Here is a 13,147-nt window from a genome sequence, read left to right as displayed (position 1 = left end):
TTCACATTAATTATTTGCACTTATTAATTCATATTGACAAGCTGCATACGTGTGAAATATTGCTGTCCTAAAAGGCTTCATTAGTTAGTATATGTGACATGTATTTGTAATCATTAGTAAGTATTTTTTCTAAACAAATCTGCATATCTGTTTTGTTAAATTTTTAGATATTGGATTCTTCACCTATAGGTGATTGAAACTTAAGATAATTGATATGCATACAAATGGAATAGAAAGAATTCATTCAGTTGATGAGAATTTCAAGGTATTTTCACCTTTTAAAGTGACAGGCTATAAATTAGTTGTGATCCAGGACAAGTGCAGATTAATTTTGAATTAAATAAGTTAACAATAATTAACATTTGTGAAATGCCTTATATATTTTATAAAGTACTTTTTGCTGCTTGTAATACAATAAATTGTAATACTTAACATATCTAGTGCTTTTCGTGTACCTGGCATTGTGCCAAATCCTTTACATTGTGCCAAATCCTTTACCTGTTTTACTTAATATTCATGTGAACCTTAAAATGGCACTGTGAATTAGGTTTTATTCATTATCTCCATTTTACAGAGAAATCCTAGACTCAGAGTAGTGCTGCAGATTATTTAAAGAATTCTTACACAATTGTGGCTTGTAATACCACAGTTGCAAAAAACAAATCACTCCAATGCCATTTCACTGGAAATAATTTATATGAAAGTGCTTTGTAAACTATTAACTATAAACTACATGGTGGTCTTTGAGTCATTAACATTACATTTCTTAAATTCAATTAGAAAAACCTTTGATCATAGTAATAATAATTTTTAAACTGCTTAAAATATTTACATGATTTAGGAGTTCCCATCATGGCTCAGTTAGTGGTTAATGAATCCGACTAGGAACCATGAGGTTGCGGGTTTGATCCCTGGCCTCACTCAGCGGGTTAAGGATCCGGCGTTGCCGTGAGCTGTGGTGTAGGTCTCATACGCGGCTCGGATCCCGAGTTGCTATGGCTGTGGCGTGTGCCGTCAGTTACAGCTCCGATTAGACACCTAGCCTGGGAACCTCCATATGCTGCAGTGCTGCCCCAGAAAAAGGCAAACAAACAAACAAAATATTTACATGATTTATAGTAAATGTCTATGGGTCTAAAATTGCAAAGGAAAAAAAAAAATTGAGAAGGAAAATATAAAACACCCAAAATACATTCATTCAGTGGGCAGATATATCACAGAGTTCTTTGAACCAAGCTTGGTGAGTTGCCACCACGTTACAAAAATCTAGAACCAGCAGTTTGCACCCTACATAGGAAGGAAGAGTACTAGGGTTTAGTTTAGGAAACTGAGAAATTGTGGGAACGTAGGATGATAAAATCATCAATGATCTTTCCCCTGCATTGGAGACAATGTAGTATTTGAATATGCAATTTATTTCTCATTCCCCTTGAATTCAGGAAAGCCAAAATAATGGCAGCTAGTTGGGTTTATTTTAAAAAAGGAAAATAGGCACTTAGTATATACACTTGGAAATATTTCATTAATGCAAGGTCTGTGGAGTAGCTTATATGTAGCCATGTAAGGCAGATATTTTTCCAAGTTGTCCCACAAATGTCAAATGCCTTGGTTTCATTTTCTGATGGTTTTTCTTTTTCCTTTGCTTATCATTGACCTTTTTTTGTTGCTTGCTTCTAATTATCTTACATTAATTTTTCCCATTTGCTTTCTAAATTATTTTGCAGCTATTCTTCTCCACTTCCTCAGTATGATTCAAGGTGATAACTGTGTCCTTTATGTGAACCATCCCCTTCTGTATTTTTAATTAATGTGAATTTTCCCCACAGTTAGATTGTGTCAATGTCTTAGTGTATCAGCATTTGTCATTCTGCTGTTCCTAAAACTAGAAACATTCACGTGTTAGTTTTAGGATCCATTGTAGAATTCCTTCTTTAGTTTAAATATTCATAAGATACAATGAATATGATTAAATATCACCTTTTAATTTCTTTTTATGTTAAATTGCACAAAATTTTATTTTGCATAGATTATGTAAGGGATGAGTTTAGAAAATAAATCACTGTATTTCATAATGTTATTGAATAAGAGGACTCATATCCTACTTATCACCTACTCCCATCTTTCCTCAGTCTTTTTGATTTGATAAAGTTGAAAACTGTATCAGTAATAAGCACCAAATCTGCAGTGGGTGATTATGTAGGACACAGAGAAAGTGATTCTTCCATTTGTCATTTAAATTTTCTAAGCCATGTTTTTTTTCCATTTGGTTCTGATGTTTTTTGTAGCTAGGATATATTTTTTTTCTTTTTTCTTTTTTTCTTTTAATGGCCTTGTGGCAGTTGCCAGGCCAGGAATCAAACCTGTGCCTCTATAGTGACTCCCAGCTGCTACAGTTGGATTCTTAACCCACTTTGCCACAGTGGGAACTCTACTAGGGCAATCTTCTTACCCTACTTTCACCCTGCTCAGCTAAAAGTGTTTTATATACATATGTGGATATATTTGTATATAATTTTTATGGATGTATATATTTTTTTCATATTTTCTTTCAGTATTAGTAACCAAGTCTGACGTAGGCAGCTTCTAGACACACTTAACAAAATGGTTTTGTTCATCAGTTTATTCAATAAACATTTATTGTGTCCTTATTATGTGTGGGAACCCAGCTCTGCCAGTCAAACAGTGAACAAGACAAACCTGATCGGAATTATTATCTGTATTAGTGAGACTCACTTGTTTGTCGCCAGGGTAAACATTGCCTTCTCAGTGTAAACACCCCTGTGTTCATTTGTACTGATGCAGCTGAATTTTCAGACCCAAGGTTTGTCTTGAATCATTTTTAATCCATTCTGTTACTGCTATGCCCAACCACAAGTTGATTTTCTAATAAAAGCTGGAAAAGATCAGAGTTTGTCTTAGGCTTCTTTGCAATATTGCCATATTGTTTTTTGTTACTGAGTAAAAGTAGTTGTTAAATAGTATATGTCTAAGAAAATGAAGGCTCCCCAGAGCAGTTTCAAGTGAACCTTGTATCATTCCACCCTCGACAATTCATGAGTATCTTTGTCTTTGACTGGGGAGGAATGTTTTGTGTTTTGTTTTGTTTTTGAGAGGTTCCTTCTCTTGCCCTCCTACTTTGAATATTATAGCAATTCCAGTCTGTCAAAGCAGGTATGATAACATCAGAAACCTATAAAAGCCATTCATGAATCCAGAGGAAAATGGCTAAATCCAAAATGAGCAAAGGGTGTAAAGTGGATTTCACCTTACGGATGACCAGAGTTGGATCTGGAAATCTGATACTCAGAAAACTGATCCCCCTGCTCCTGCCTCTCTCCTTGGGGAGGTGGGGGCACTCAATTTGTTTTGTTGAAGAGGTTACTCTTCCAAGGTCAAAGGACATTCATTCTTTAGGAAAGGGTCTCCAGTTAGGACCTACAAGTAAAGCCTGAAATCTGTTTGCAAGATGTTAGACTGTTTTTTTAAAAGAGTACATAGTAGAGGATGTTGATGGATGGGGTTATTTCCGGCCCCCAAATACTGTAGGTATTCAAAGAATTTTCTAATGATCAACATTTGGTTATGTTCCCCTAATAAACATAGTTTCACATGTAAAAATTAGAATGCAGAAATACATGTTTCTCTCTGACTTGCACTCTTCTATAGGTTGGGCTCGTTGCTTTACGTTCACTGGAGTGCTTGATGATACTGTGAGGATGTGGGAGGAGTCATGATTTTTTTAAATGAACACATGATAGGAATCAAAATGTTCCCCAAATCGCTATATGCAGGCAAACAATTTTTCCTCACTCACTTTATCATAACGGCCAGTAACAGAATTCTATTATTTAGATGTATTTTCTAAAAAGTCTCATCTCTTTTGTATTGCTGTACAGATATTCAAACGTAGGTGATTTTAAACAGTTTTAAAGCCAGATGTACACTAAGAAGATTAAATCCCTTTCATCAAAATTGCCTTAGTCAACCTTTAGTCTTTCTGCTTTTATTCTTATTTTCTGCTTTGTGAAAAGAGTAAAGATCAAGGTTCTTGGTCTAATTAATTCTGCATTCATTTTATGAGTGGTCCATGTTAAGACATACTGTGGAGTTTCATCTTACTTGTTGGGGAGAGTGGACAGAAGTCAGCATATGGCTTAAACCATTGATAGTGAAAATGACCCTTGAATATAACTTAAACCACCCGCAGAGACCACACACCATGGTTTTGTTTTTTTTTGTTTTTAAGTGCATGACCATCCTTTAATAGCCGGTTTTTATTCCAACGTTAAAAGATCCACAGCATCCTATCGAGTGGTGGGCTTCTACTCAGAGGCCCCTATCCACCAAAAGTAAGTTGTGGGTTTTCACTTCTTGCTCAGTTGCTAAGTTAAATGCATGTTTGATGTGACTCCACTGTATCGATTTATTCTTAGAGAAAGGACATGGTAGCTACATCGTCTGTCACTTGAAACTTTGAACATTTCATTTCAAAAGCTGCTGTGAAGATGGTTGACGTCTCCCCTTGACCTGGCCTCTGGTCTCCCCGCTGCAGGTTTCTGGTTAGCTTTATGGTGGATGCACGAGGCGGCTCCATGAGAGGAAGCCGTCACCACGGGATGAGAATCATCATTCCTCCACGCAAGTGTACGGCCCCCACCCGCATCACCTGCCGTTTGGTAAAGAGACATAAACTGGCCAACCCACCCCCCATGGTGGAAGGAGAGGGATTAGCCAGTAGGCTGGTAGAAATGGGTCCTGCAGGGGCACAATTTTTAGGGTAAGTTATCTTGTCAATTTTAACCTTGGCCCTCATGGCCCATCCTTGATTCCCTTGCCCTTGTAAACTTGAGTAGTTAATGATGAAATCTACATAGTTGGACAATTTGGGTTGAATACAGCCTTCACGTAGTATCAGAGGTCCCAGAGCTGTGTGATTCTGTAGAAAGCTGGTAGGCTGATACTGCCTTAACTCAGTGTGCTGGTCAAAGCTTTTACTAACCGAGAAGCATGTTCTCTGCTCAGTGAGTGCACGGAACCCCAGCCGCCCCCCCTAGAAGTCAAGGCACCACTCTTATATATCACAGCACTGATTCAGTGACTACTTTGGGTACCGATCTTTTTAATGCTCATTTTTCTGGGAACCGTCCATCGTGATATGGTGTTTTACAAAAAGGAAAAAATAAATTTATTTTCTGAGGTGGCACTTGGGTGCAATCAGGCAGGCTCTGTCGTGACTGACAGTTTGTTCACAGTTTCCCCTTCTTGTTTCTCTTCCTGCTGCATGGATGTTATTCAGTAAACTGCATCTTCCTACCAATCCTCCCCCTGTAAATGAGGGTGAGAGCTTGGTTAGCCGAATCCTGCAGCTTGGGCCTCAAGGAACAAAATTTATTGGGTAGGATCTTTATAGACAAGATACAGAATGTCTACAATTCTTTTTTTTCCATTTTCAATTTTTTTCTGTCACACCCATGGTCTTACTCTTGTCTTAATTTTATTTTCAGTTTTTAATGCTTTCAGTTGATGTGTGTCACTGAAAGAGAAAAAAAATAAATCATAGTGGCTTGACTTAATGTAGCACCGCTCCCTATCTTGTGCTTTTCAAGCATGTGGAATTCACTGCAAGCATTCTGCTTTCATAACGTTGTGCTTTTGTAAACCTTTCTTTAATTTGAAATGTTTCAAGTGATTATGATAGTTTTTCAGACAGATGGACAGTCTAGTTTTAACCCAGTGTAAAAGAAGGTATTTATTTGCAGGCTTGGAATCAACATTTGCTATAAGTGATATATATGTGTATATATATATATATATATATATATATATATATATATATATATCTGTATATATATATGTATGTGTGCGGAGTTACAGTCTTTAAAGTTCTTATGCTTATTAAATAATCTTTATGGGCTTTGAGAAAGAAAAGTCATCAATAAGTAAACTGATTTTAGAAAAATGTTGGGAATACAAGATACTTAAGGAAAACCAAATAAGCAGCAGGTAGAATGTTCTGCTCAAGTTATTAAATTGTTTTGTTTTGTTCTGTTTAAGCTGAAATGTGTTGGTATTTGTTGTCTGTCTGCTTGTCTGTCTGGTTGGTGTGTTGGCCTTGGCAGTCTGCATGAAGAAACCTGTTATGAAAAGTTTTGCTTGGCTTTCACGTTGGTCCAAGATCCCTCATTCATTTCTTCTCTTCAGTATTGTTGAATGTCATACACAAAGCCTCATTCCTAAAATATTTATAGTGACAGTATCTGATAAATTAACCTGCAAAGATTGTATCTAGGTCCCAACAAAAAAATCATGTCTAATCACCAGGTATGGTTAAAAACTTTGGTAAACATCTTAATGACTCTTGAAACTGTTGACACTCTTAGGAATAGTTGATTTTGTTTTTACCCATCAAAAAATAAAGGAATTACGGGAGTTCCCGTCGCGGCGCAGTGGGTAACGAATCCGACTAGGAACCATGAGGTTGCGGGTTCGGTCCCTGCCCTTGCTCAGTGGGTTAACGATCCGGCGTTGCCATGAGCTGTGGTGTAGGTTGCAAACGCGGCTCGGATCCCGCGTTGCTGTGGCTCTGGCGTAGGCTGGTGGCTACAGCTCCGATTCAACCCCTAGCCTGGGAACCTCCATATGCCGCGGGAGCGGCCCAAGAAATAGCAACAACAACAACAAAAGACAAAAGACAAAAAAAAAATAAAATAAAAAAAAATAAAGGAATTGCAAAAAAAAAATTTCAAACCCTTCATTGAATTATTTTGCCAAAATAAAATTACCATATTTGTCATCCCATTTTAAATAAATGCTTTTGTGATAAATCAGATATTAATGTTTTTGTTTATGTTATTTGATCATTACAACTACTATCCCTTTTATGCCTGTGTCTTTTGTTTTCACATGTATATAAACACATAGGCTAAGAGGTGAGGTTACATACAACCTCTGTAGGGGAATAATGATACTGTCTACTTAAATGTCATAAAATAAAGCTGCACAATCCAACTACATGAACTGTGTGTGATTGTGGTCTGCTTACTTCCATTCATCTTTTTTAGCATCTATCCAACTTGAAAATTGAACAAAATTATTCCTGTGCTTGATTGGCCATCTTCAATTTGCCACCATTTTTTTCACATCCCTTTTGCAAAAGGACACTGTCAAAAATCAATCTATCATTATATGGCAATTTCAAACCAACTGCACTTTTTCAGGAAGTTTAAATCATTCCTATGCCAGCCTGCGAGAGCTAGGAAATTAAGCCACCCACTAACATTGCACAAAATGAAAGTCAGAGAAACTGTCCTGACTATATACAGGCCATGAAAATTATGAAAACTGACCACTGGAGGGAGTGGATTGTTATATTGGTTTCTTGCTAAGGGAGAAAAATCAGTAATCTTTTAAAATAGGAAATTTCCAGAATTTCTTTTTCAAAAGAATGACTGTGTCCTTTTAAGTCATGAGCATTTTGTATAATATAATAAACCTATTGTGTTTTTAAAAATGGACCAACTTTCTTATGGTCTATTTTAATAACTTTCAATTCCTTAATTCCTTATGTGTGCCAAATATTCCCCCCCTCATTCAATCAAATGCCTAACATATGGTAGGCCTCCAAGAATTGTTTGTGAATGAATGAATGATGGCATGTTTTCAGGCTTCTAATATATTATTTAATTAGCAAATGATTCTGCAGCTTTGAAATCATTCCCAACCTTAGTGGCACCTCTGATTTTCAAATGAATCCAGTTAATGCGACATTTTAAAAAGTATGATGTTATGAGTATATTTCACTTGATATCAAAATAATGTGGATTTTTTTTCCAGCCCTGTCATAGTGGAAATACCTCACTTTGGGTCAATGAGAGGAAAAGAGAGAGAACTCATTGTTCTTCGAAGTGAAAACGGTGAAACATGGAAGGAACATCAATTTGACAGCAAAAATGAAGATTTAACTGAATTACTTAATGGCATGGATGAAGGTAATTACAATGGCTCACTGTTTCTATAAATGCCTGCAGTCAGAGATCAAAGCAATAACTAGACTCAAGGCACCAGTACTTGAATGTCACACCTCTGTATTTTAAACTGGGCATCGGGTTCCTCCACATTTATTGCTATTTTCTGCATCTGAGGCATAAAGTTCCATCTAATCTAAGAAACTCTCCTTCCCTCCCACTGCCAGTACTAATGTACAGATCTTCTGATAATTCTCTCAGTCTTTAATCAAATCTACGCATCTTTCCAAAACTTAAGAAAGTTTTCTAAGTCAAAAATGTGTAAGGAGGGGGTGCAGTAATAATGGGAAATATGCAAAGCATGCAGAGCATTTTTAAGAAAATACATTCATTTTTTATTTTTGGAATTATTATTTCTGGACCCTTTCTTTTCTCTCAGTCTTCTCCCAGATTATTTCAGTATTCTTCATGGATTTTTAATTTCTCTTTGGCCCTACTCAGTTGTTGTTGTTGTTGTTGTTGTTGTTTAAGTATAAGTTTCAGCTAATTATTGGAGTCTGTGGTGCTTCCAGTATCTTACTCTTTCACCTGAAAAGACCTTCTCATCCACATCTTCTTCAGGCTGCCTGTCCCTTAGGGTCATAGTCATTTTTCTTAGAAGACATTGGAAATAGCCTTGTTTTGAGTAGATACTTGATGCAGTATTTTCCTTTAAAAATAAAAGCAAACAAACAAACAAAAATTCAGAGAGCAAGCTCATCATAAAATAAAGCGAATCTTTATACTGACTTGCTCATCACTGCAAGTCCAGCAGTTGTTGGTTGTAACAGCTTTACTGGAGATGTCATTCACATCCCATAAAATTCAGTCTCTAAGCATTGAATTCCTTTTGGGGAATGCATCCAGCATAGTCACTCCTGGTCGTGAAGTCTGGACAAAGGAGATAGACAGACTCAAGGATGTTTGAGGAACAACCATGGGGAAGCTTTTGATCACTGTGAGCCTCTGATACTTCTGTAAAATGGAGATTACCGTCCTCACTTCATAGGGTTGCTGTTGAGAAAAAGTAATTATGTGAAGCACTTTGGAAATATAGCCCTTGCTTTTCACTTACTAAGCTCTTGATCAATATCAGCTATTGTCACTATGATATTCATTCTATAGAAAAAATCGTCATGCCAAGGGCTTTGAATAAGACACCGTGAATCACAGCCAGCCAGGAATTTAAAGATGTCTTGGAGTTCCCGTCATGGCTCAGTTGTTAATGAATCCGACCAGGAACCATGAGGTTGCAGGTTCGATCCCTGGCCTCGCTCAGTGGGTTAAGGATCCTGCGTTGCTGTGGCTGTGGTGTAGGCCAGCGGCTACAGCTCCGATTCGACCCCTAGCCTGGGAGCCTCCATATGCCACGGGAGCAGCCCAAGAAATGGCAAAAAAATAAATAAATAAAGATGTCTTTATAGCAGGATAGGGGGACACTAATAATTGTAACTGTACTAAGAAGTAGGTAGATTTAACCCCACTCTATAGATGAGGAAACTGAAGTTCAAAACAAGTCAAGTTATTTACCTAAGGTTACCCTAGCTCAAGAGCAGTGCTCAGGCTGAAATCTAGTTCTGTTTTCAAAGACTTTTAACTATCTCACTTATTTTAGAAATGTGTGTCCCATGGAGAAGAAAATAAACCTAAAGAAGAAAATTCCTAAGGACCTCTAGATTTAAAGATTCGGAATAGTCATTTTAAATATTATACACGCAATGAGTGTACATGAAGTGTTTATACGTAATGCTAATTAACACTTACATCCTGTACCATTCACAGCTTCAGATCATTTCTAATCAGTGGAAACATGCAGTGGTAATTGAGTTCCAATTTTTATTGCCTTATTATAAATCATGAAATAGAGTCATTCTTTCATAAGGAAATTTACAAGAAAACACAATCAAAAGTTTCAAAAAGAATAAAATCCTAAGGGAATGAATTAAATTAGCATTTCGAAAAGCTTAAAAAAATATGGATGATTCAGGATTAAAAACTGGAGAGAATAAAAATGAATGGGTTTTCCAAGAAGGATCTTTTTTTGTTTAAGGAAAATAAAGTATCAAAATATTTTCATATTTCCAGTATTTCTTAAATGCTATTGTAGATTACTAGTTATTAAAATGTAAGTGTTCCTATGTGGCACAATGGGTTAAGGATCCAGCATTGTACTGCTATGGGTCGGGTCACTGTGCGGGTTTGATCCCTAGCCCAGGAACTTCCACATGCCACAGGTGCGGCCAAAGTAAATGATAAAATAGAGTAAAAGAAAAGAAAAATAAAATGTAGCAAGCTCTACACAAAGATTTTCTTTCTTTGTTTCTTTCTTTTTTATTTATTTATTTTTTAAATGATGGCTACCTTGATATTGTAAGCTGCTGAGGGCAGGGTAGGTGTCTTACCCACCTTTAGATCCCCAGTATCAGGACTGCCGAGTGAGGCACTTATGCGGTCCTGGAGAACGAGTTCATCATATGCAGGTATCTGGGGGAAAGTTCTCACCAGTCTGTGTCCTCTACCCCAAACTTCATTAATGTTAATCTCCAGGGAGAAAAAATTTAAAGAGGAGCATTCACTTGGAGGAGAGTTCTTAGAAAGTAACAATATGCTAGGAATTCTACTGACTGTGCTAAGAGAATGTTGTCCAATAGAACTTTCTATGATGATGGAAAGGTTCCGCATCTGTGCTGTCCCACAGTGATCACCAGTCACCAGTCACATGTGACCCTTGAGTACCTGAAATATAACTATGCAAGGAAGGAAGGTAATTTTTTTTCTTGGTAAAAAGTTTTATTGACCTAGTTGATTTACAGTGGAAGGTAATTTTTAATTTTGTTTAATTTCAAATAGCTACATGTGGCCAATGGCTAACTCTTTGGACACTGCAGTTCTGACAGAAAATACCATGTATTCTAATAATATGATCTTCATCTTTGAGCATAGATTTTTGTATGTCCTATCAGGCACAAGTAGTTCTTCATTATTTTAAGGTTCATTTATGGAATGAACTTCCATGATGTCATGCTGACATGTCTTCATTTTCTTTTTACTAAACCAATTCTCAAATAGGAATTTTTCATATCTTTGCTTAGACAAATGCCCCCCAAATACTCCATAAAGGGGCAGCTGTCAGATGTTTTAAAGAAAAGATGATATAGCCCTCTGTCTTGGATTCTGTCCTCTATTATCTTGAAAATAGTGGGTAGAGTTCCTTTACTACATTTTTAAAGGCCAGATAAACTTTGGCTCCACTTTAGATAATTAAAAGGAAATGTAAATCCTTCTAAGTTTAAAGATTCAAGCACTGGAGGCCACAACAGCAAAAGTGAGGAGTAAGTTTTTAAGGCAAAGTGGTTTTCTTTGTGTATTACATTTGCAAGTAATAATAATGAAGGAAGCAATGCACATAATTTTTTTTGTATAATTTTATTAAATAAGTGGCCACACCTGCGGCATTTGGAAGTTCACGAGCCAGGAGTCGAGCCACAGCCACTGTAGAAGCAACAGTGTAGTAGTTATGCTACAAGCCACATGGGAAGTCTGAATGCACATAGTTTATAACTCAAGCTCAATTAGATTTCTTACCAAGCTCAAGCTCTATTTACCATCGCTCTTATCTTGTCCCAAAAGAAACCTGATTTTTTTAAAATCATTTTTTTAAAACTTGGAGGAATTCCCACTGTGGCTCAGCAGATCTTTGGACCCAGCATTGTCTCCAAGAGGATGTGGATTTGATCCCTAGCCTCACTCAGTGAGTTAAGGATCAGGTATTGCCATGAACTGCAGCATAGCACAGATGTGGCTCGCATCTGAGTGGCCATGGCTGTGCTGTAGGCTTCAGCTGCAGTTCAGATTCGACTCCTAGCTTGGGAACTTCCATATGCCGCAGGTGTGGCTGTAAAAACAAAACAAAAACAAATACAAAAAAAAACCCAAAACCTGGAATATAGTTGATCTACAATATCATGTTAGTTTCAGGTGTGCAGCACAGTGATTCAACTATATATATATATATTTTTTTTTCAGATTCATTTCCCTTACAGGTTATTATGAACTGCTGAGTATAGTTCCCTGTGCTATACAGTAGGTCCTTGTTGGTTATCCATTTTATATATTATGGTGTGTACATATTAAACTCAAACTCCTAATTTATCCCTCCCCCCAACCAAAACTTCGTTCTAATTGGAATATCCTCCTTCTAAAAACATACAGGCATAAATAAAAATCAGTCCATCTCTACAAAAAACAACCCAGACTTTCCTGGTGGCAGAACAGGTTAAGGATCTGGCATTGTCACTGCAGTGGTTCTGGTCACTGCTGTGGTGCAGTTTCGATCCCTGGCCTTGGAACTTGCTCATGCCACAGACATGGAGCAAAAAAAAACCTTACCTTTATTTTTCCTTCAAGGCTCAACTAAGTTCTTCTGGGAAGAGAAGCATAAGCATGGATTAGGAGGTTTCATGTTATTTTCTACCCTGTCCACTCTGTCCCCCTGGATAGTTGTTAATTAGCAAAATAAAAATAGTACCTAAAATAAGCCAGTGACCAGATGACCCAAGACTTCCTTAAAGAAAAAGAGAAATAAATTATTCCACTATTTTATTTAACCTATTAATTTCCCCAGTTCATAACAACCAAGCTTTATCTGTCATCTATGGCAAAAGATCCTTGATAATACCTGTTCTATTATAAATGCCTCATTTTAGCCCTCTTTTCTATAAATGAATTCTATATGGTACTTTATAACTGATCTGTATTTTATTTTTATAACTAGGCTTGTTGCATCCTCTTCTATGAAAATCTTAAATATTTAAAAATCATCTCTACCAATATTTTGATGAGAGATTTTTATTAACATAATTGTAAAGATTCAATTACGGTTCTATATATTTTACTACTTGCAAAGCCTTTTCATATGTGCAAATTTACTGGTTAGAGGAGTTCCTCTGTAGCTCAGCAAGTTAGGGATTGGGCATTGTCACTGCAGTGGCTTGGGCTTCCCCTGAGGTGTGGGCTGGATCCCTGGCTTGAGAACTTCCATAGGCCAGGGAATGGCCAAAAAAAAAAAAAAAAAAAAAATTACTGGTTAGAACTCAAGGGAAAAATAAGTCCAAGGAGGCAAATTATTTGGCCCCATGTAGTGT

The 13,147-nt window shown here is 36.8% G+C and overlaps 1 protein-coding gene across 5 annotated transcripts in view; it reads left to right on the top strand.

The window, feature by feature from the left end:
• ANK3 (ankyrin 3) overlaps positions 1 to 13,147 on the top strand; it is a 775,194-nt gene that overhangs the window by 689,538 nt on the left and 72,509 nt on the right. For all 5 annotated transcript variants that reach the window (XM_047762801.1, XM_047762799.1, XM_047762798.1 and 2 more), the window contains 2 exons: positions 4,553 to 4,777; positions 7,834 to 7,988. In XM_047762801.1, coding sequence (XP_047618757.1) covers positions 4,553 to 4,777; positions 7,834 to 7,988 — 380 coding nt within the window. The remainder of the gene's footprint in view (positions 1 to 4,552; positions 4,778 to 7,833; positions 7,989 to 13,147) is intronic.

The sequence above is a fragment of the Phacochoerus africanus genome, chromosome 15, assembly GCF_016906955.1.
Source record: "Phacochoerus africanus isolate WHEZ1 chromosome 15, ROS_Pafr_v1, whole genome shotgun sequence".
NCBI lineage: Eukaryota > Metazoa > Chordata > Mammalia > Artiodactyla > Suidae > Phacochoerus > Phacochoerus africanus.
Note: the sequence above shows the minus strand (reverse complement) of the source record. Positions and strands in the feature narration are given on the sequence as shown.